Raw genomic sequence first — 24,417 nt, 5'->3', positions numbered from 1 at the left:
AAAGTTCCACCAGCAGATTGGTCCCATCTGCCCTGGTGAGTCCTGGTGCAGAGGAGCTGAACGGGTTGGTAGCATTGCGCGCTGTGCAGTAGCAAGGGAGGGGGGCACTTAGAAACAGGTTGAAAAGGGAGGACTTGGGGACAAGTCTGGGAGCTCTCCAGGGGGGTGGGGGGTGGGGGGGGGCTCGGATCATGAGGGTCCTGGGAGCATGGGGAAGCAGTTGGTTAGGTTAGGCCAGCCGCTAGGGTGCAGAGGGTTTGTAACCACCTCGCTCTCGTGCATCAAGGTGCTCACTGTTGTCAGTCGGGACCTGCAAGGGGGACAAAAACAGGAAAGGTGAGCCACTCTCAGTGCTGGCCTCTTGGGGCGGATGTCCCTCGTCAGCTGGTCCTTGGTGATGTTGCTGGAATCCAGACTGGACTTGCAACAAGCTTTGGCTGCAGCAAAGGATCCGGTACCCTGGGTACTACTGCAGGAAGGCTCGTGGAGGTACTTGCTTCTTCAGGCTTGGCAGAAAGACAGATTTGACATCCTTGAGTGTGCTGGCCTTCTCCTGGGGGGCTGTTCCTCGGTAGATGTCACATTCTGTGCCTGCAGGCGAGTAGCCTCTCTAATCCAAAGGAGATGCTGGCTGCTTGGCGAAGTGCTGGAAACCCTCTGGGTTTCTGGAAGATGCAACTCCGCAGGACGCGTCAGGGCTTTGCAATTGTCGAGTCTGTGGCAGGCAAGGTTTGGTGCCAAAAGTCCAAAGCAGTCTTCAGTCTTTGCAGGGGTCAGACATTCAGTGTCCTATTTTTTTAGTCAGTGGAATCTGAAGTTCTGGATTCAGGGCACCACCTAAATGCTGAATTTAGGAGCATTAGGGCACCGAAGAGTAGTAGCCAATGGGCTACCTGCCCATAGGGTAACTGCACCCCATAAATGACCACTTCCTGCGGGAAGTGGGCATAACCCTGCCCTAGTTACCTAAATTCTGCCATCACCAAGATGGCAGAATTTTCCTAGAGTGGGACACATCAGGAAGCTCACCTTAGGGGTGTGACTAACCTAGGTGTGCCCCACGCCTACTTGCACACTAATTTTACACCTGTCCTCAGGCAGACAGTGTCATCTCCCAGGTCTGTGTACATCCGGCCGCTTAAATTAATATAAATATTTTTTCTTGTGGGCATGAAGCCATTTAGTCTAATGTTTCAGGGGAAGATTTACCTCTGGGTCAAGTAAGCCACATAACCTGGTAACTGATGAATGGAGTATGTGGGAAATGTTTTGTTTAATTCGCTCTATGCACACAATTGGAACTAATATCTGCTGCAATACGTTGCTCATTATTACTAAGGAAATCGATGCACCTAAAAAGTTCTGTTTTATTCTTTGCACTTGAATGGATGTAACAGAGCAACAGGAAATGGAAAAGGGGCTCTGTATGATAAATTGAGAATTACAGATAGCTGGCGTAACATTCCGGTTTCAGGTTGGGTTCTGGAGGTGCAGCGGATAGCATTAAATGGACAAGTAAAATTGTCAACAAATTGCAGAGTGGAATTAAGAATCTGTCAGGGGTTCAATTTATCAAGTGCAAACTAAACGGTTCCTTTTTAGGTCTCATGGCGATTACAGCGCGAAGCGCTGTCTCGCCAGAGACCTATAGTCACTGGCTCTGCTTCCCAGGAGATGGGCAAGCGCAGCCTCAGGAATCGGATCAGGTCACGCGCTCGCTGTGTCCATCTCCTGTCTCCCTTGCGAACCACGGCCCGTCAACGCGCATGCACCAAAGACACAGCACACCAGCACCGGCCCGACCAAGTAATTCTCCCCTGTCAATAACTCGTGCCCACATACAAAATCCCTCCGTTATGGCTGACGCCGCCCCCCGTTCACCCCTCACCTGCGCAGCGATCCCGCCTGCCTCTCCGGTTCCACAGCTGCCGAGACAGGGCCTCCGCCTGTGCACAATCCCTATTAGCTGGAGCTAGCGGCAGCGCACACGGCCAAGCGTCACTGTGCGAACCGTCTGACGTCGCTGGCAGATATTGCTTGTTATATTCTTGAATGGATCTGTAACTTGCGAGTGTGTAATTTCCACCAGGAGTACCTGTAAGTAGTTTTAACTACTTCCATGCTACTCTCATTCCTTAAGTAATTTACGTTGTTCTATTGTAAGGCGCTATGACACCTCTGGGTAAAGTTTGCGCTATATAAAAATGCACAAATAAATAAATAGATAGATAAAATGGATGCTCAAACTACTGGGGTACGGGTGCCCCAGATGCGAGTCTTCCCTCTTCAGCTACGAGCCTACCGAAAACAAATTCTCAGGGGAAGCAGGAGCGAGACGGCTGACCCTGGAAACCGTAGAGTGTGAGCGGCTCGCTCCCTCCCAGGGACTCCCTCTGGCCTGCCGAGGTGTCACTCACACAGTCTACCACAATGTCGGGTACGAATACTTTCACACTGTCACCGCTCACGCTCACCCCTTCATCCCGCCTTCAACCTCCTTTCCTCCCAGACTCCTATTCTGTTGCCCTCACATCCTGCCTGCCCCCAGACGCCAAAGACCAGCTGCCCACAAGGCACTATTGTTCTCTCTAGTAGTTCCAGCGAAGACCACTCCAGCCACTAGACTCCGCTTTCATTGCCTTCATGTGTCTCTTCTCTCCCAGTCTAAGTCAGGGTGTCCCATATTGTTTGCCCCCTTAGCGCTGTCAGCGTTCTTATGGCGGTGTAAAGAAGCACTATACAAAAAACAACGTTCTCTTGAAGTGCCAATCCGTGCGACATCAGTCAGTCATGGACTGCACTGCAGCGTCGCCCGAGGCCAAAGTGACACTGAGGTGCAAGGACGTCAGTCCCGAGCTGCGCTGCCTCTGAGCCACAGCGACACTGGCCGTGTGCTCCGCTGGTGCCAAACTGAGCTGGGCCCGCGAAGCGCTACACTGCTCCGAGCCCCGAGCGACACTGGAGCGCACGGCCTCTGTCCTGCGCCGCAGATTCCCTGCTCTGCACTGCAGTGGCAGAAGTTCTGAGCTGCATTAACACAATTCGTGTACGGTAGATACACCAGCTTCACTCACACAAAACCATGGGCTGAACCCACACGAGAACCGAGTTGCAATTTCTACACTGAACTGCAGTGACAGCACAGACACGGCCTTGAACCACACGGGCGCTGGCGCAGTAACAGGAAGCCATTGACAGGAAGTCACATCTCCCATTTCCTGTTGAAAATAGATTTTATATGAAGCGAGGAGAGGGTGTGTAAGGTGGGTAGGAAGGATTTCATGATATACAAACAAAAACAACCTGCACAGTGCAAATCCCATGACACAAAAATACAGCAGAAAAGGTAAATAAAAAATGCTTTATCGACAGCCACCCCAATGCCCGTGACACCACCCCCCCATCCCCGCCCTGCCCCGTCGCCTTGGGTCCTCTTCACACACCAGTACTCTTCACACATTAGGAATAATGTTCAAGGGCTCCGGGGTCCTCGCAGATAGATCCGCCTCCCCGACAGCCTATAGCCCTCTCCAGACCCCAATGCCATATTCTACATCCTGCTTCCTTATCCCGCACCCCAGTGCCTGCCCCACAGCACACAGTTCTTCAAGGTCCCCAGTCCCCACTTACTTTCAAAGATCTCCCTACAGAACTGCTTTTAGGCCATAGAGCCATGCTCTCAGGACTCCGCACATCCCATAGCACACAGAGGCCCCTGCAAAGCCCATAGCGCACAGACCCCCAAATAGTGCTGGGAATGGAGGGAGGGGTTAGCAGCAGACCTCGGCCTCTCAGGGACGCAGCAAACCCCCAACCGTCCTCTTAGGCCTAGCGCTAGCCTGTCACTCTAATGGTGTGCAGTATGGCGGGCGGAATGACCCCAGAGTGACGATCACATTAGGAGCAGAAGGAAATGATGGGGGTAGATCTCGGAGGCTTAGAGCAGTGGTGTTACACAAAATAATGTACCACCACCCTAAGGAAAATGTAATGAGGGCATCCTAGTGTCTCACATATCTCACAGATACTCATTAGCCTTGGACTGAATGAACCATTTAAGGGTTGAGGCGCGGGGACCGCAGGGGCCTAGGTTACGGACCTGTATTAGAGAAATGTGAAGGTGCCCCCTGAACATGAGGTGTCGCCTTTCACCTCAGGGAAGAATGGGATAGGCCACCAGGTCGCCCCATTTGAAATAATTACCAGCATTTTGCCTTTAGATGCATTGTACCAAAGGCAATCACTTTTGTTCCCAGAGTGGCTTCATTATAATCAGTGTCATTAAGTAGGTACAAACATTATGCAAAACAGGGCACATTTCCGCCAAGATTACCCTCATATGTTAAGGATGACAATGACTACTTCTATGCACATTAAGACTTGCCCCATCACTCACCAATTCAAAGTTTAAAATAAACATTGATGCAACGCATTGTCATACACAATGCAAATAACTCAAACTTTAATGCTGCGAGACCTATTGCATTGTAAATGCTTGTTGTATATAGATGTAGCGTGGACAATTGGGCTTAAATGGTTTGTTTTACCGTATGGAATTGGGAGGACTCTGCCTGATGCAATATCGAAACTGAGGAAGATTTAAATAACAGATCAAACCATAAACAAAGCTATTGAATTCAAGGGTTTTAATGTCATGTTACATTTCAAGACAGAAGAAATTGTCATCAATGAAGGTATTTACAAAGCATATCCAGCTACTAAGGAAATAGCAATTGAGTTGAATGAAGATTGTTCAGTGATATAAATAACAGTACAGTGATGGTGACTATATCTTTTAGGATAAAAAACAAAACACGTGTTATCAATTGAAACCGGGAACTGGGTAGCCTTGAAAATTGGACAATGAGATGCCAGTGGTTGCATAACCATATAGAGTATTCAATTTTTCTGATGCCAAAAGCAAAAAGATCATACAAAAATATGGTGCAAATGTGTCCCTTGCTGGATTGTGGATATAATAAGCAACTGAACTATGCCAACACAAATGTATAAATACAGGTAGTGATTATATAAAACAAGAATCTTGAAAGTGATTTGCACAGGAAGAATATGCGATATGTTAATTTGTAATGGCAACTATTATAGCTTGTTTGGAGAGGTACATTGGGGCCACATTATATCATGCAAATTTGATGGGTTGACAGATTTGAAGTTTTTTTTTTGTAATGTTAATTTCTTATGGGTGCTTGCTAATTTGTATGGAATTTTAAAGTTGGTGTACTTTATGTGTGTTTTGAAGCCCTGAAGAAGTCCATAAGTTCGAAACGCTTTGGCTATGACCGGACATGAGGAGATTATTTTAAACAATAATCAATAAAGAAATTAACGAAGTAGTAGTAGTTTATTTATTACGTGGCTCATCATTGTTGACATTTATCAATGGATTAATTAGTCAATTATTTGGACAAATATTGGATATTGTGCTGAAAATATAGTGTAATTAAAACTGATAAAATGTATGATCTCTACTGTAGAAGAATAAAATCCTGAAACACGTCTCTAGAGATGATCAGCACTACCTGCACCAACTTTGGTGAAATAATACTACTAATATTCAAGTAAGCGCCAATTGTGAACTGCATTCACCATAATGCAAAGGGGCAAACTGTGCTGGGATGTGAGGCAGTGTGCTCTCATCCCCTTCTGTTTAAAAAGGCTCCCTTGAGCCAGTGAGCTGATGAGCTTGAGGAGATGCACTTGTGAGACCTGAGAGGACTGTGGCAGCATTCTCCACAATCCCTAATGAAAGTTAATTACCTTAGGTAATGCTTTTTCTGGTGGATACCGTATCTGCCTGTGGATTTCCTCACTAATGAATATCCCCTGCGCCAGCATTCCATGGAAATTTCTCCTAGCTCTCCGTTCTAGAGGTTGTCACAGCGTCATGGCTCCGCACGCGACTCCGCATGACGTCATCGGAGCCCTAAGAAGGGCACGTTGGCGTGATGTCAGTTCCACCCATTTTTTCCCGTGCCACTGAGGCAAAAAGGGCGGACCGAACATAGAGACAATGTGTACATTGTACACAGAATTCACACAAATACACTCAGTGTAAATTGAAATAAGAAAGCTTACATTTCAAAAAAACAAACAATAGACAATTAGAGGCAATAAAGTCTTGAGTATACAAAACACATCAAACAACAAATACCTTATCTTTTAAGGTATAAAAAGGTGGACAACGGGTAGGCAGGTGGGTCAGTGAAGAATCCACAGGCAGATACTGTATCCACCAGAAAAAGTGTTACCAAAGGTAAGTAATTTGTTCTTGTGATGGATACATCTGCCTGTGGATTCCTCACCTCATGAATAAAATCCCACAGCAGTCCAACTCCCGGAGGAGGGTGTCCACCCTTCTATAGCAAAAAGTCCTGTAAAACAGAGCGCGCAAAATGGCCATCCCTCCTCACCTCGGAATCTAAGCAGTAATGCTTACCGAAAGTGTGGAGGGAGGCCCAAGTTGCGGCTTTACATATGTCCAACACAGGAACACCTCTAGACAAGGCAGAAGTAGACGATTTAGCCCTGGTGGAATGAGCTCTAATGCCTACAGCAGGTTCCTTACCAGCCAGGGTGTAGCATATCTTGATACACAAGATGATCCACATGGATAAAGCGCGCTTGTGCACTTCCTTGCCCTTCATACGACCAGCATATCCAACAAAGAGCTGATCATCTTGACGGACGTCCTTTGTTCGATCCAAATAGAAACTAATCGCCCTCTTAGGGTCCAAACGATGTAGCCTCTCTTCCTCCTTGGAAGGGTGAGGGGTAGGATAGAAAGTAGGGAGTGTAATGGACTGTCCTAGATGGAAGGGAGTTACCACCTTAGGCAGAAAAACAGCCCTGGTCTTGATTACCATCCTTTCAGCATGAATGGTCAGAAAAGGAGGCTTTGAACTCAAAGCCTGAAGCTCACTCACCCTCCTACCCGAGGTGATAGCCACTAGAAAGATTGTTTTGAAAGCAGTAGTCTCAAAGGACAACTATGCATAGGTTCAAAAGTGGAACCCATTAAAAAAGTTAACACCAGATTCAAATCCCACTGGGGCATAATGAAAGGAGTGGGCAGAAACATTTTAGTGAGTATTGGAGACTTAAAAATTAGAAGGCTGATCGGGCAAATAAAGAAAAGCTGACAAAGCCAACAAAAACTCTTTTTACAGTGACCACATCACAACCATGCTGAGCCAAATAGAGTGAAAAACAAAGAACATCAGAAAGATGCGCTTTCAGAGGATCAATAGATTTCTCTCCACACCATCCAACAAATTTCAACCACCTGTAGGAGTAGATAGACTTGGAGAAGGTCGCCTGGCCGATAAAATAACATCCACCACGTCAGTTGGGAAAGAAAAAGAATTTAGGTTGCCCGGTTCAATCTCCAGGCATGAAGGTGCATGCTCTGGAGGTGGGGGTGTAGAACCTGCCCCTCCATCTGAGAGAGGAGGTCTGCCCTGAGAGGGAGACGGAGCGGAGGGTGCGAAGAGAGGTGAAGAAGGTCTGTGTACCACACCCTTCTTTGCCAATCCGGGGCGATCAATATAACTTGGGCCCGGTCTTGGCGAATCTTCCTCAGAACCCGAGGAATCAAGGGTATGGGAGGAAACGCGTAAAGAAGTTGCGAGCTGCAACTCAACTGAAACGCTTCCCCTAATGCTCCCTGCCTGGGAAACTGGAGACTGCAGAATTACGGACAGTGCTCGTTCTCAAAAGTGGTAAACAGGTCCACCCGAGGAGTTCCCCACGTCTGGAAGATGTGTTCAACTACCTCCGGATGAAGCCTCCACTCGTAGTCGGCGGATAACTGTTGACTGGGACTGTCCAACGCACGTTCAGCCCCCCGGCCAGATGATTTGCCATCAAGCAAATCTGATGGTCCTGGGCCCAGAACCAGAGATGCAATGCCTCTCTGAAAAGACAGTACGACCCTACTCCTCCCTGCTTGTTGACATACCACATTGCGGCAGTCTTGTACATAAGGACTTGAACCGACTGACCGCAAAGGGAAGGGAGAAAGGCCTGGAGCGCCAAACGAATGGCCCGCAATTGTAGAAGGTTGATGTGAAGCAACCTTTTCTCTGGAGACCAAAGACCCTTGATTTCCAGATCCCCCAGATGAGCACCCCACCCTAGGGTAGAGGCATCCGTTATCACTGTGGCCACCGATGGAGGAAGATGGAAAGGCTTTCCTTGAGACAGATTGCCCTCCACCAAGACAGATCTGCAGCAGCTTCTCTGGAAATCCTTACAGACTCCCTGAGATCTCCGTTGTGTTGATACCACTGCCTGCGGAGACACCACTGGAGCTCCCTCATGTGCTAACCTGCAGATGATGACGCACCATCTGTGGCGACTCTGCTTTCAGCAGCTAGTCGTCCGATTATGGGAAAACAGGGATCCCAGACCTCCTGAGATGGGCAGCCATCACCTGGTGAAGACTCTAGGTGAAGTAGTAAGACCAAATGGAAGAACCGCAAACTGGTAGTGTTGCGACCCAACGGTAAAATAGAGATACTTCCTGTGCGACTTAAGGATTGGGGTGTGGAAATACGCATCCTGCATGTCGATGGACACCATCCAGTCTTCTTGTTGCAGCGCCTGAAGAACCTGCGCCAGGGTGAGCATGTTGAACCTCTCCTGCTTGAGAAACAGATTCAAGATACTGAGGTCCAAGATTGGAGTAACCTGACATCCTTCTTGGGGATCAGGAAATACCGGGAGTAGCAACCCTGACCCCTTTCCTCCTCCGGAGCCACCTCTATCGCACCTTTCTATAATAGGGTAAGTACCTCCTTCTGAAGGAGAAGCAAATGATCCTCTGTGCAAACCCCCTGACAAGGAGGGTAGGGAGGAGGGAATGCCCTGAAGGGTAGGGCGTGCCCATTTTCTACAAGATCTAAAACCCAAAGGTCCGAAGTGATTCATTTCCAATCTTGCAGATAATGGGTAAGCCGGCCTCCCACAGGACCCACATGATCCAGGATGGCGGATCTAGGGCTGCTTTCCTGCATTACCAGGAGGGGTTGGGGAGGTAGAAGAGGAAGAGGGATGACGACCGGCTCCACGAAGGCAACCTCTGCCTTTACCCCTGTAGCTTTCATACAAGGCATTTTGCTGCTGCTGATGCTGCCTAGACCCACGAAAGGAAGACTTCCCAAAGCCACAGTATCTTTTATATCCATAGTCTCTAGATTGAGTCTGCAGACCCAAAGACCTTGCCGTTGCCTTACAGTCCTTAATTGTCTGCAGGGCAGAGTCCGCCTTTCCACCAAAAAGCTTAGAACCATCAAATGGCAAATCAACAAGAACAGACTGCACGTCAGGTGAGAACCCTGAAGAATTCAACCATGCATGCCTCCTTGTCGCAATAGACGAGCCCATGACTCTGGCAACAGGATCCACTGTATCCAGGCCAGACTGGATAACCTGGCGAGCAGCTGCTTGAGCATCCACCAACACCTCACTCAAGTTTTCCTTATCCTCCTCAGATAACTTAGTGAGAAGCTGATTCGCAGAGGCCATCAAAGCATGAATGTACCTGCCCAAGAGACAAGTGGAGTTGGTAGACTTTAAAGCCACACTGGCTGAAGAAAACACAATTTTCATACATTGCTTCAACTCCTTAGAGTGCTTGTCTGCCGGAGCCTGCGAAAACGCTCCTGATGACTGCTTCGAGCATGAAGCCTGCACAACCCGACTTTCAGGAGAGGGATGAGAAGAAACAAACACCGTTATCCAGGAGCAGGTCTATATCTTCTTGGAACTGAAATTGCGCCACACATCAAGTATAGGCTCAGTAAGAGCATCTTAAAAGGCCAAGAGTGGATCAACCACAGAAGAAGGAGAATAAAGCACTTCAGTAAAAAGATTAGGCTTATACTCCGCCACAGAAAGCTGCAAGTCCAAAAGTTCAGCAGCCTTCCTAATAACTATGTGATATGGAGCAACATCCTTAGAGAGAGAAGCTTTCTGAGAAACAAAGTCCCACTCTGGAGAAGTGTAACGGCGCCGTTCGAATCCGAGAAGCTTCACAGGATGGAGCCGGAGACTGCCCATTCGACATCCTCGGAGCTGGAAAAGACCAGGACGACGTCGCTGGCATGAACGGCATAAAGGGGGCCTAAGGATACTGGTGAGGCACACCCAAATTAAATGCCAAAGGACCCATGGGACCCGGAGGTACTGCAGAGGGGTACGAGGCGCTGGTGAAAACACCATACATTGCATTACAAAAAATGCGAAGGATCAGAACCCAGCGTCGGAAACTGCGGGTAAGAAGCTGGTCCTGGATCCGAACGAGGTACATCTGGAGTCTGAGCCGCTGGAACCACAGGCGGATTAATTCGGAGCTGAGGGAACCTCATCATCATCAACCGGATTTGACGGTGAGAATCTCAGCGTCGCTGCCTGCTCTGGAGTACCCCTTATAGGAAGGAGAATGAGCCGGAGTCACCTGAGGAGACACTGAAGGTGATCGAGAAACAAAGTCCTTTTCTCGACGTCGAGGAGCAGGAGAAGGCAACCTCGACACCACCGACTTTGAAGATCGGCGTCGAGAAGCAGGTCTCCTCTTCTTCTTGTGTTTCTTCTTGGAGTCGCGCGACGGCGAAAAACTAGATTTTGACCTTTTTCGACTCTTCTTTTCTTTTCTAGCTTTGTCCATATAAAGCTTTGCTTCTCACTCATTCAATCCCTTCGGATTCATCTTCCTGCACGAAGAGCACCCCTCGACGTCATGGTCTGAAGACAAACATCAAAGGCAGTCCTCTTGCGGGTCAGTAATCAACATATGTTTACGCATTCCTTGCAAGGTTTAAACCCTGAATTCCTCAGAGCAGACATTGCTACAAAGAAAGGAACAGATACAATCAAAAATACAAAGTATCCAAACAAAGTATGGAGAGTCCCAGAAAAAAACGCTCGTCCCGACAGCGCGGAAAAAAGGGAACTGACGTCATCACGCCGACGTGTTCTTATGGCTCCAGTGACGTCATGCAGGGTCTCGTGTGAAGCCATGACGCTGTGATGACCTTGTCGGCGCGGAGAGCTAGGATTCCCTTTCTGCGGAATGCTGGCGCAGGGGATATTCATAAGGTGAGGAATCCACAGGCAGATGTATCCATCAGAAAAAATTATTTTTGATCTCTACTGATAAAGGATAAAATCCATAAACCTGTGTCTAGAGATGAACAGCACGACCCGCGCCAACTTTGGTGAAATATTAAAGTAAGGGCCAATTGTGAACTGCATTCACCATAATGCAAAGGGGCAACCTGTACTGGGATGTGAGGCAGTATGATGCCATCCCGCTTCTGTATTTAAAAAGTAGTACTTGAGTTTTACATTTACTGAAAAGTGGAAAAACTCTTAACATCCTTGATCACTGTAGCAAGGCTATCTCGACCATTAACTAACACTGAGTTATCGTATTACACTTAGTAAGAGAGAACTTCAGTTTAGGAACAGATAGTGAAATATTTCTTCGTTTATTTGAATAGCAATTTAAAAACCTCTTTAATGGTAAAGACAGATTTTAAGTTACTATTTTGAAAATGCCACTTTTAGTAAGTTGCAAAAAGAACAATAGATGGACGGAATGCTGAACAATGTCAATGTCTGCACCTCCAGTACAGAGATCTGGGCCTAAAGCCATCGTTTTATTGCTCACCATTCCATTCCAGTTTGGATCTAGCCATATGCAAATCAGTCTTCACTCTACTCTCCATTAAACAGTCCAGCCCAAACTACCAAGTCAGGTCCTCCCTGGACCAGAAGCAAGCATCCGAGGACCGGCTTTTGGGTATCGCCCCTCATCAGCCGGGCAAGCTTGGCACTAGTGGCACAGAGAGCACAGAATGCACATCGGGACATACCCATCCCACCTAGGGCGACAAATGCAAATAGAACAATTGGACAGATTGAGGACAAATGTCAAATATTCACCTCCAGTACAGAGGTTTCTCTCCTAGAGCAAGGACAGACTGCAGCCCTGATCCTCTTCGACCTCTCTGCAGCTTATGACACCGAGTCACACTACACCCTACTACACGGACATCAACAGATGGGGATCCAAGGAACTGCCTTTAAATGGATTGCTTCCTTTCTCACCTGAAGGACCCAGAGAGTCCACCTCCCGCCTTACAGCTCAAGCCCAAAGAACATAATCTGCAGCATTCCCCAAGGGTCCTCACTGAGTCCAACCATGTCCAACACATGCATTTCTCCCCTGGCCACTCTGGCAAAATCCTATGGTATGAACATCATACCATACGCTGATGACACTCCGCTCATTCTCTCCCTATTCCCAAACCCCACTAACACCAAAACCAATTTCCACAGGTGCTTAAAAAGCATAGCGAGCTGGAGCAAAACAAATGCCTCAAACTCTACACCAACAAAACAGAGGTACTCATCTTCAGGACCAACCCATCCCTAGTGGACGTCTCCTGGTGGCCAGCGGAACTGGGGACCACGCCTACTCCCATAGAAAATGTCAAACCATGGCATCATACTCGACAACAAGCTCACCATGAAGAAGCAGAAGAACCCCGTCTCCACAGTGTTGGACAGGCCTCGTGGACGGCCCGCTTCCTTCCCCGCATGACGGGGCCCGGACCTCTGCTCTCCCTGTATCCCCGACAAGAACCATCCCGGCAACCCGCTGGGGCAACCCACGACCCGTCCACAACGGAACTCCAGCCCCCGAACACCCCAGTATCGGCTGGCCCAGGCTCCCGTCAGCACCACTGCCCCGGCCCAGCCGCCATCTTTGGACACTACAGAACAGGGCCGCGTGGCCTCGGCTCGACCCCAACCCTGGGCCTGGCCAGGCCCCGACATCGAGGCACCACCATCCACCTAGGGGGTGAAGAGACCACTTGGCAGGTCAATGGTAGAAGGAGTGTCAATGGCTCCCCTCCGCCAGGTGTCGATCGCCCCCGGCCTCCCCGGGCGCTGGCTCCACCCCCCTGCTGGGTGTCTGGACTCCCTCATCCCGGACCTCCCGACCTCCGAGTGCGAGGGTCCGGACATCAAAGGAGACCAGACCTATAACTGGGGCAGCTCCAGAGCAGGAAGTTAGTTGTATCTTGGAGTCGAGAGACACCGTGAGGAACTCATCCTTGAAGGCCTGCTGGAGCTGCCGCGGCCTTTTCTTGTGAACCATCTTCGAAGCCTGCTGGCGCTGCCGCGGCCCTCTGCAACGTGAACCATCGTCTTGGCCTGCTGGCGCTGCCGCGGCCTTTCTCGTCGTGCACCATCTTCGTAGCCTGCTGGCGCTGCCGCGGCCCTCCTCGTTGTGAACCATCGTCCTAGCCTGCTGGCGCTGCCGCGGCTCTCATTGCTGTGAACCATCGTCCTAGCCTGCTGGCGCTGCCGCGGCCCTCCTCGCTGTGAACCATCGTCCTAGTCTGCTGGTGCTGCCGCGGCTCATCATTGCGGACCCCCAAGCTGGAGGATTGTGAGCTTCCCTCTTACCGCACCTATACCGGACCGGTACTAAGACTGTCCCGCTACCCCTACAGAGACTAGAATTGGCAGGATCCTCGTATCCTGGTTCCACTGTATCGTTATCACCTTGCCTCAAGATTCGTATATAAAGTGTGTTGAACTCATCCTTGTGTGGTGTCCATCTGTGGGGGGGAAGTTACTTGTCTGAACGATCGCCGGAGACAGCCCTCACCGGAGGCCTCTCCCCCTGTACTCGGCCGACCCTCCGGGTCCCCGTCTAACACACAGGATGCTTCCTCACCCTACGCATGCTCCGGAAAATATTCAAATGGCCCCCCATCAACACCAGATGCACAGTCACCAGAGCCCTCATAACCAGCCTCCTGGAGTATGGAAACTCCCTCTACATGGGAATCACCTAACAGCTAGTGAGCAGACTACAAAGCATCCAAAACAGTGCAGCCAGCATCATCCTCGACTATCCGAGAAGAGCAAACATCACCCCCCAAGTCAAAGTGCTCCACTAATAATAATAATAATGATATTACTCCACAGGTTCACCGTCAAGAAAAGGTGCCAGTTCAGACTGCTGACCCACACCTACAAGGCCCTGCATAACCAAGGACCAGACTACCTCAACCACAGACTGAACTTCCATCACCCCGACAGTCAACTAAGCTTCGCCACCCTTATGCCCGCTTCCACAAAAGCAGAAACGGCAGCCGAACATTCTCCAACCTATCCACCAAGACCTGGCCATGCCTCCTTCTCCACCTCTGGACTGCACCCTCCTCAGCCCCACAGTGCCTGGATCTCTGGAATGTGCCCTCCTCAGCCCCACAGCGCCTGGATAACCTCACAGGTAATATGCAGCGCTCCACAAATCGTTGATTAATTGAATTTGTGTGTTATTTTTCTTCTCTGCTGCCAGTTCGCTTGTGTGATCGGCCATGAGATATCACCGCTGTCATTTACTTTCTCTGCCACCACTGCAGTTTGGTCATTCATATGACATCTTCACTTGGTTTCCTCATTTGACAATGCTGCTCTTAGGTTCTTCATAAAAGGTCATCACACTGTTCACTTCTGTGACATCACCACTTCATGCGAGTATATTATTCGACTCTTCACTGTGTGCTGTTTCCACCCTCAAATACCCTCTTCCCCACCTCATGTTCAGTGTGCTTCCAGCCTGCCCATTTTTGCCTTTATGTCTTAATGTTTTTATTTTCCTCGTTCCCACCTCTGCCTCAAGCTAATCTGTTTTTAAATCACCAATGCCACTCCCCGGTTCCTCGACCCTGGATTGACTGCTCCACAAACTTCTCCAGTATTTACCTACCCATTCCATCACAATCTTCACTTTTATTTTTTTATTAAAAAAACATTTTTATAATCATTTTTGGAAGGGCGCGCAGTTTTAATTTGCTGTCAGGCCACTTCTTTTTCAAAAGGAGCCTTTTCATTGTTTTAAAAAATTTACATAAGAACAGTACATTTACAAAATAAATAGAAAATGGCTGCTTCATGCCGTACGTGATGAAGTGTGGTGACGCATTGGGTGAACTCGGCCTCTGTAATGCAACGTTTTTTTCAGTAAAAACATTCGCACTTTAGTTGATTTCTTAACGCAGTGTGATAGGAAACCGTGCAAGGCAGTCACAAAAAAAAAGTTCCACATCTAAGTGAGCACTTGCAACAGAACAATATCGTTTAAACTACATAACAGTTGCAATGAAATGCTTGAAAATTATTCATAAGAATAAGACAAGTGAAATGTATCTATCTGAAATAAAAGTTTAGTACCACGAAGAGAATCTTCACTAACCTGATTTCAACCTCTACATCTCCACCTAGAAACTTTATTCTGTTGTTGTCAGATGAATAGTAGCGGTTTGCAAACACCTGATCACCTTCCCCAGTAAATGCTTCCCTGCAGTTTTTCGGCGGATTCCCCTTCTGCATGACTTCACGGGCAGCCGCATTACTCTGGCGAGACAAGAAAGCAAGGCATCACGTTTTGTCCATAGCTATTACTTGGTAAACGCTATAGTATATGATTGTAGTTCGCATCAAGAAACTGAACCTGCTACACGCTGCGTTTAACTCTATAAAAACAAGCAACAGTAAGATTAGGAGCTAAAATAAATTGCATACAATGAATTAAAAGATTAAAAGACAATTTTGTATCAAACAAACTGAATTCTCAGTTTTGAAATAGACAGAAATCAAGCATGTCCAAGCAGAGCGAAAATGACAGTTTGTCACATAGGCACTTTTCTTGCTGAAATAAATGTTGTACTGTTCTATAGAGTGAGCTGTGTCATCCAGAGGGAGAACAAATATATAATTCACAGCGAACCGTGAAATATAGAAAATATTTGATCGTTCATATGAAATATGGATTGCAGCATCATAATGACCGCCTCAAAACCATTTTATCGAGTTTACCATGGATGAGGCTACAAGGATTATGTGGCTTGGAGGATCAAATTATGCAGCAATATTGTCAAAATTATGCTGCAAAAAATGAACATTTTGTGTCTATTATTTGGCAGTCTTTTTATCCATTTTAGCTAGAAACTACATTTTCTGTGAAATCTACTAATCATAGAAATTAAGTAGCACTTGGTAAATCCACAAGTATGTGGTAAATACTACAACTACAGAAGTTCATAAATACCCCAGCCCCCAAAATTGTTTTATACACAATTTATTCATGAAAAGAAAAAAAAACCAAATATTCTAACTCTAATCAATGCCCATTGTTAGCGGCACTTTAAAAAAAGTCTTTCAAGATGACTACCCCAAAATAAATATAAAACATAACCAGAGCCGCTCAAAACATATGGCAGGGGAGGGCCAAACTATGCAGCAGGGTTGGAAAATTATGTGGCAAGAACGGCAAATTATACGGCATAATGCAGCACATTTTGTGGTAGTATTACTTCATTATTTTGCCATTTTCACACTTGGAAACATTGTCTGGATCTTGGGTGCACCTCATTAGTACCCGATGGACACTCAAATATAGAAATAAGTAACGGAAAGGTAACCAGTTAAGCACTGCAAGGATCCATTCATTGCACGGTAATACGTGTTGCTGCATTTTAGGACCTTTTGAACCATTTGGAATAGAAACTATTTTTTTGCTACAATCTCCAGATTATGCAACAATGAATGGATTATGTGGCAAATGCTGCAAATTAAAAAAAATTGCAAAAAAAAATGCCACAGTTGCACAATCGCATAATGCCAGTGGCCCTGTACATAACAGTCATAATGGGTAACATGTGCCTATTATCTTCTTGAGGTTCAGGGTTTTGATGACATACCGACCACTCTGCATTTGACCTCATAGTTTAGGATGTCATCAGGATGACTTCAGAACAATACTGAACCATAGTATATAGAGTCTGGAAGTTTGAATTTGCAACTGGAATGTTTCAGAAACCTGAGGGCATCAAGAGTCAAGTCCATAAATAAAACCTACTGTGATATAGTTGAAATATCCTCTATTAAATACACGAAGGCTACTCAGATAAGCTGAAGATATTTTTATTTCAGCACACCATCAACAGGCCATCAGCAACTGCCGCTCTTGGAATCCCTAGTACAATTTACATCGTACAATTCTAACAGGAACCAACCAACACATTAATGAGGGTGGCTAGTTACCACATTTCCTTTGTGGAGGGTGAGAACTGTCAAACAGGCAAACAACAGATACCAAACAGGTCAACATAAAACATAATAGAGTATAGGAAACCTATAAAAAAAACTCCAACAGAGAATCGTTGCAACACAAAATATTGAAGATAACTTGTCTCCCTAACCAACACAGACTGGACAGGGGACCAACTAGCCTGCCATAGGCACCAACCTTAGACAGTGGACCAGATGTTTTAAACAGAAGTAAAGTAATATTGTGTGCAAGCTTCAAAAGTGCCGTCTGTCCAAAGGCACCACCCTTATCCCTCAGGGTCAATCATATACATAAACTGATATTAAAGTTGCACCCCATTCCAATTTGTGTACAATCAACTCAATTTGCATCCAGTCCATTTTTACAAGGTGACTGAAATGTCTTCTTTATTGCTTTATTTTCTTTTGTTTTAAATAGGCAACAGCCAAAGCATTTCGTTCTGCAAACAAATTCTTCAGGGCATTTCTAAAATTCCAAAATATAATTAGATGATGATTTAAGTGTCATTCCTTGATTTATCTTTTAGCAATATGCTCCTTGCATATTGACATTATCGTGTTCATGCACAGGTCAATGTTGATTGCCAGGGATGATGACGTGATATAATAGTCACTCGAAATGTTCCAAGGGATAAATGCGTCAAACCCCGCACATGTCGTACCTTGCAAGGGGGTCTTATACTCCTGACGGGACTACTCTGCGTTTTGCAATTCCTGCCCGTTGCCTCCCTAACCACTCAAGCACTTAGTCTACATGCTGCACCATCCTTCCTTACAAACCCACAGCAGGTACTATCCAACCTCAAATCTTTCCATCATCCACTTCTGACTCTAATGAAGGCACCCCTGCAAAAATACTCAAGGCTATCCTTCTGGACAGAGATCATACTCCCTTATATATAATTGCAACCTGATAACAGAAAAGTTTCCTCTGCTTGGAAACATGCTGTTGTGAGAACGAGATACTGAAAAAGCCCAATTTAAATCCTAAACTTCTGAGCAATTATAGACATACTTTGCTCTTGGTGTGTTTGGAAAAGTTCACGCCTACTACAGGTTTCAGCAACCAAACAACTGCAACACCGGTCATATCAGCTACTATGGCTACACCCATTTCATCTCCTGACACATCTCTCATATTCTCTCCTACCACCTCTCAAACTGAGACTACATCTTCATCTCTGGATTTAATCTTAAAAACATTAATGGTCCATCACGAAGAGTCTCAACTACACTTTCGCCAACTAAAGGAAGACAATTGTAAGATACATAATTGCCTACAGGAAGTCACTAACAAGCTAAGTGGAGTTACCAAAGATATTGAAGAACTACAGCAGAGAGTAGTTGACGTCGAGGAAACACTGGCCACTAACACCGCCTCCACATCAGAACATAAGGAAGACATACAGACCTTGAAGAACAAGGTCGAGGATCTCGAGAACCGACAGAGGCGCCAGAATCTGAGAATTTTGGGAATTCCTGAAGGGATTGAAGGCTCTGACGCAAGGGCCTACTTGATCCGACTTTTTCAAAATGCATTCCCAGACCTGGGCGACTGGGACTGGGATTGCCAACTTCAACGGGGACACAGATTGCCGATTGTTTCCAAGAATAAAGAGAGCAAATATCCCCGACCAATTCTGGTTTATTTCGGCAACTACCTACTAAGACAGACAATTTCCTTGAAAGCTAGACCGAATACACCTGTGACTTGCGACAATATAACTTTCTTTGCTAAATCAGACCTTAGCAAGGCTACTATGGACAAGAGATGGATGCTGCGGAAACTGATAGACCCCTTCAAGTCTAGGGGGGCTACAGTATATCTTCAGGAACCTGCACGTCTTAAAGATATAAAAGCAGGGCACACTCATTTTCTCAACAATGTTAAAGACGCAGAGCAACTTTTGGCAAAAATGGATATTTAAATTTAGGTAGTTAACTCCACAGAAATCTAGAATCTGAAAGCTATGAGTGCCCACTTTGATCTATTAAAAAAGAGAATTGGGATGGGGATGTGTTGAGATCTTGTACGCAAGCTTAAAATGGAGGGGGAGATTGCGGGGAGACCTCTCAGATGTGCTGCCCTATCAACGGCAGCAGAAGATAGAGGGAGGCTTCCGGGTAGGTACTTGGGGTGGGACCTCTGGAGCAGGGAGAGAAGCTCAAGGGGAGAGGGAAGAGGGGGGAATGGGCAGGGGTAACAAGGGTGAAAATGACAGCACAAGCACAATTACATGTACAGACCTGAATAATAAATGTAACAGGCACTGCTTACGGAGGTTAAAAACGGATAAATGTATCAAATAAACTGTCTAGCATGGAACGTCTCTGGTCTCAACAATAGAATTAAAAGACAATTAGTCTTCGAAGAACTGAAGATGTATAACCCTCACTTTGCCCTCTTAAATGAGACTCATATTCGATTTCAGGATCGTAAGATGATGGAACAAGGGGGATATGAACTGATTACTTGTACTTCTTTGAATGTACTAATAAGGGGTGTTGCTATACTTAAGAAGAAAACTTTGAAGATAGAACTACTTAGAACTGCTGCTGACAAAGCCGGTCGATGGGCACTAGCACAATTTAATTTAATGAATGTAAAATATGTACTATGTGCCTTGTATGGATCAAACATTGATGATGCGGGGGTTTTTGATCGTCTCAATATTGAACTTTTAGATTGGGAAGGAGACATAATAATGATGGGAGACTTCAACAGCGTAATGAACTATAAAAGGGACACTACCAAGACGAATCCATCTCAGTGTATACGTAAAACCAGGGCAGCTATTTTAGAGCTATCGCGCATTCATAACTTAAAAGACGTATGGAGGAACCTACACCCGACACTTGCAGGTTATACATACTATTCTGCCCCTCACCAAATGTGCTCCCGTATTGATATGGCCTGGACGACAGATCAGGTTCTAGAGGGCAGTAAAATGGAGATCTGCCCAAAAGTAACATCGGACCATAATCCCATCATACTACGGTTTAATGTACTATCTCCCAAACCGGCTGCCAGGCTATTTTCTTTTCCAAGGCACCTGCTAATAGATACATTCTTTGTTTCTCAATTGAAGAAACATATTAAAGAATTCTTAGAATTTAATTTAGACTCAGCACACCTTATCTATGTATGGGACGCATGCAAAGCGAGTATCAGAGGGTTCGCACAACAATTTATTATGAGGCAAAACAAAGAACGAAAAGATGAGACTTTGGAAATGACCTCTAGAAAACGTGCACTGGAAGATCACTTGGCCGAGGCTATTCTACAAGAGAACTCAGGGGGGCGCATTTCGAAAAATAAACCTTTACTGGAATTATAACTAACCACCCTTCAGTCTAAAATTAAAACTATCTTAAGAGAAAAAGTGAGTTTAAAACTACATAAATACAAACAGTCTCAATACGAAAGTGGCGATAGAGTTGGCAAAATTCTAGCTTATAAGGTTGCTGAAGACAGGGCTAATTCTACAATAAAAAACATTACTGGGGCGGATGGGATTAGCTACAATCAACCAGAACAGATACTACAACAGTTTGTAACATACTACAGCAATCTATACACACCTGAAACTACCCCTACAGAAGAGAACATGCAAAGATACTTAACTAAAAACTGGTCACTAGATAGGGAACCTGTCCTGATGGAACCACTTGAGGGACATTTTTCACTATCCGAAATACAAATGGCTATTTCTTCTCTCCCACAGGGGAAATCCGCTGGGGATGACACACTTCCAATGGAAATTTATAAATGCTGCAGCGAGGAACTTCTACCTACACTTTGCTTAATGATCAACCAAATTGGAAACTCAGGCAAAATCCCCAATTCCTGGAAAACCGCTAAAATAATCTTTTTTTTAAAGAAGGGTAAATCACCTGTAGAGTGCGGGTCTTACCGGCCCATCTCCTTGATAAATGCTGACGCCAAGGTTTATTCAAAACTACTAGCAATGAGATTAGCCCCGCTAATGCCTAAATTAGTTAGCCAACACCAGCATGGCTTTGTGATGGGTAGAGACACAACAGCACATGTCAACACTGCCATTACTGCATTCGACGTTGCCAATACTAACACCTCCCCACTCGGTATGGTGCTATTAGATGCAGAAAAAGCCTTCGACCGAGTGGGGTGGGATTATCTCTGGGCTTTACTAAGGAGGATGGGCTTTGGGAAACAGTTTCTTACCAGCATTCAAGCCCTGTATGATTCACCTTATGCAAAAATAGGGTACGCTAATCTAATCTCCAATAGCTTCCCGGTTTTAAGAGGCACACGTCAAGGGTGCCCCTTGTCGCCCCTCTTGTTTGCTCTCGCAATGGAGCCTTTTATTAATTCAATACTGACCCAAGAATGCATTATTCCATTCACGCATGGCAATAACTCCCTCAAAATCACTGCTTACGCAGACGATCTTGCAATCTATACTACCGATGTGCCTAAAGCCATAGCTGGGATCGTCAAGGAAGCTGATGATTTCGGCTTGGTCTCGGGGTACAAACTAAACTTAAACAAAACGCAAATCGTTGTTAACCATAAGCTACCGGCTCCAGTTTTGGGGGTTTGCCACACTGCAAATTATTTGGGCATTAAAATAACATCCAATTTAAAAGTAATCATGACCTTAAACTATGATACTCTATTGAAGGAGACAATAAGGACCCTCAAAAAATGGCATAAGGTTCCCTTAAACTTAATAGGACGGATCAACCTTATAAAAATGAATATTTTGCCAAAATTTTTGTATTTGTTCAGGTCCATCCCGCTATACGTCAACAACCTATTTTTTAAAAAACTAGATGGTATTCTAGGAAGCTACATATGGGGCTACAAGAAAAATCGCAGAGCTCTGTCTCTTCTCAAATCAACAGTTACTAAAGGTGGCCTAGATTTCCCTGAATTTAAATTCTATTTTTATGCTTCTTTCCTGGGTCGGATACGCAGCCTTTTTTCTTCTAACTATCCTTATTTTTATCACCAATTCATGTTAGGTGCAAATTCTGTACAATTTTTAGCTAGAAGCAACGACTCGAACTACTTTAAACGAGTGAAGTTTAAGACCGCGAAAGATGTAGTACATATTTGGCATACTATTATGGCTATTAATAAAACTACGTTCTTCCACCCAAATCTAAGCATATGGTATAATCCGGGTTTACCTGAGATTTTTAGCGACCCGACAGCTAGAGTATGGGCTAACCACGGTATAAACCACCTCTCCGATTTATACGGATCATCAGGCTTTTTAACATTTGATACCTTAAGAACACTTTATAAACTACCTGTAAATGCTTTCTTTAAATATACACAGATACGTGACTTCTTCATGAATAAAATGAAACTAAGGGAAATTTCAGACTCAGAAATATGGACTTACATTTACGGTGAACTAATTAGCTTGGGGTACAAATGCCTCTGTCTATCTAAATCTGATGACTGTGTTAAAATCGCACAGAAGTGGACAACTACTTTAGGATTGCCCATTTCTTCAAATAATATTTCCACTTTTTTTTATAACAGTAACTTTTTAACTAATTCTTCTAGTTTAAAACTTCAATCCTATAAGACTGTATGCCAGCTATACTATACGCCGCTTCACTTTTCTAAATGGTCAGGGAACAATTCATTACCCGAACGTATAAAATGCCCAAAATGCGATCTACTAGCAGCAGATATAGTACATATAATTTTTTCATGCCCTGCTCTACAAACATTATGGGATGAAATAGAAAAAGTGTTGAAACTGTATAAATTGTTTTTTGGTAAAATCTCCGCCGAGATGATAATTCTGGGAATACAACCAAATACTGTTACTTACAAGGACCTAATGTTTATTTTAATTTCTTGTGCAAGATTGATAATTGCTAGGGCTTGGATCTTCGATAAACCACCAGTGGTAACCGAATGGTGGCTACTGGTACACGAGATATATGATATGGAACTTTCAACTGCAAAAATTCGAGGGATTGGGTCTTTGAAGAAAGTTGATAACATTTGGGGCAATATGTTCCCCATTCACGACTTGTGAATAGCTCCTGATGTATTCTTTTCTTCTTATATTGTAGATTTCCTTGCCTTTTTTTATTTTTGACTAAGCTTTCAAGGAATTCATGTACCTTAACTTTCTTTTTTATTTTTACTACTGCTGTAAAATACTTTACTTTTTGATATGTAAGTGTGCTTGTGCTGTCAATAAAAAAAAAAAAAAAAAAAGGAAAAGTTCTTCAGAACAAACTGTTGGATCACCATAAGGCAGGTTTGAAACCTGGATGTGGGGCAGAGATGGTGATGTCTGTCGCTGGTGATTTCAGAAAAGGCTGCTGCCTTTGCCCTTCTCAATCTATCTGCCACCTTCGACACTACACCAATTTTCAGATTAAAGACAATAGGTATCTATGGCACAGACCTGAAATGGTTCCAATCTTTTCCTAATGAAAGAGCACAAGCTGTGACAATACCATCATTTTATGCCACGCCAACAATCTTTACATACGGCGTGCCAGAAAGCTCAATTCTCTGGCCATTATTATTTAATATCTAGCATTGCCTAGTGTCACTAACCCTTCATCGTGTGGGGGCTAATTTCCACACGTACACAGATGATACACAGTTTGTGTTTGGATTGAAGAAAGCCTAAGGTCAGGCCAGCCATTAAGAGCAGAGAACTACAAATGTTTTAAGGTACACAAGATATTGGATGTCAACCAATTTCGTTTTTAAGTTAAATCCAACTAAAACAGAACTGCTAGTCCAGAACAGTTCATACAATTTCAGTTTGCTTCATAGGCCTTCTGAGAGGGGAGTATGACCTATCCAAGCAAATTCAGTGAGAACTTTGGGGACCTCTATTGATTCAAATCTCTCTCTGAACAATCAAGAAGCAGATGAAGACAAAGCCTATTTTTTGGTATCTAAAATGTCTAAAGAATCTCCTGGGGGCGGGTCCAAGATGGCAGACTGATGAGAAGTGTCTTTGGATGAGAAGTGTCTTTCGGTCTCTCCGTGCCGCCGTCCATTTAGCATCATTTTGCAACCTGCCAGCCCCACATTGATAATTCCCTTGGGGGTCCGCGACTGACTGCGGTAGATGAAGTGCACCATAGCCAAGATATTGCCGGCAGCCCCGGATTCTGATGCCCGGAGCAGTGCACGTGCCGGGGGCCGCCGGCCTGTTGGGCCGCCGGCGGTGAGGACGCCAGCCAGCGGAGGGACCTAGCAGGGCT

The 24,417-nt window shown here is 45.4% G+C and overlaps 1 protein-coding gene across 2 annotated transcripts in view; it reads right to left on the bottom strand.

Annotated features, from left to right (window-relative positions):
- SMC6 (structural maintenance of chromosomes 6) overlaps nt 1–24,417 on the bottom strand; it is a 602,788-nt gene that overhangs the window by 292,777 nt on the left and 285,594 nt on the right. For both annotated transcript variants that reach the window (XM_086926302.1, XM_086926303.1), the window contains exon 17: nt 15,302–15,462. In XM_086926302.1, coding sequence (XP_086782428.1) covers nt 15,302–15,462 — 161 coding nt within the window. The remainder of the gene's footprint in view (nt 1–15,301; nt 15,463–24,417) is intronic.

Source organism: Lissotriton vulgaris, chromosome 6 (assembly GCF_964263255.1).
Source record: "Lissotriton vulgaris chromosome 6, aLisVul1.2, whole genome shotgun sequence".
Taxonomy (NCBI): domain Eukaryota; kingdom Metazoa; phylum Chordata; class Amphibia; order Caudata; family Salamandridae; genus Lissotriton; species Lissotriton vulgaris.
The sequence above is the reverse complement of the archived record's forward strand: the minus strand, read 5'-3'. Positions and strand labels throughout refer to the sequence as shown.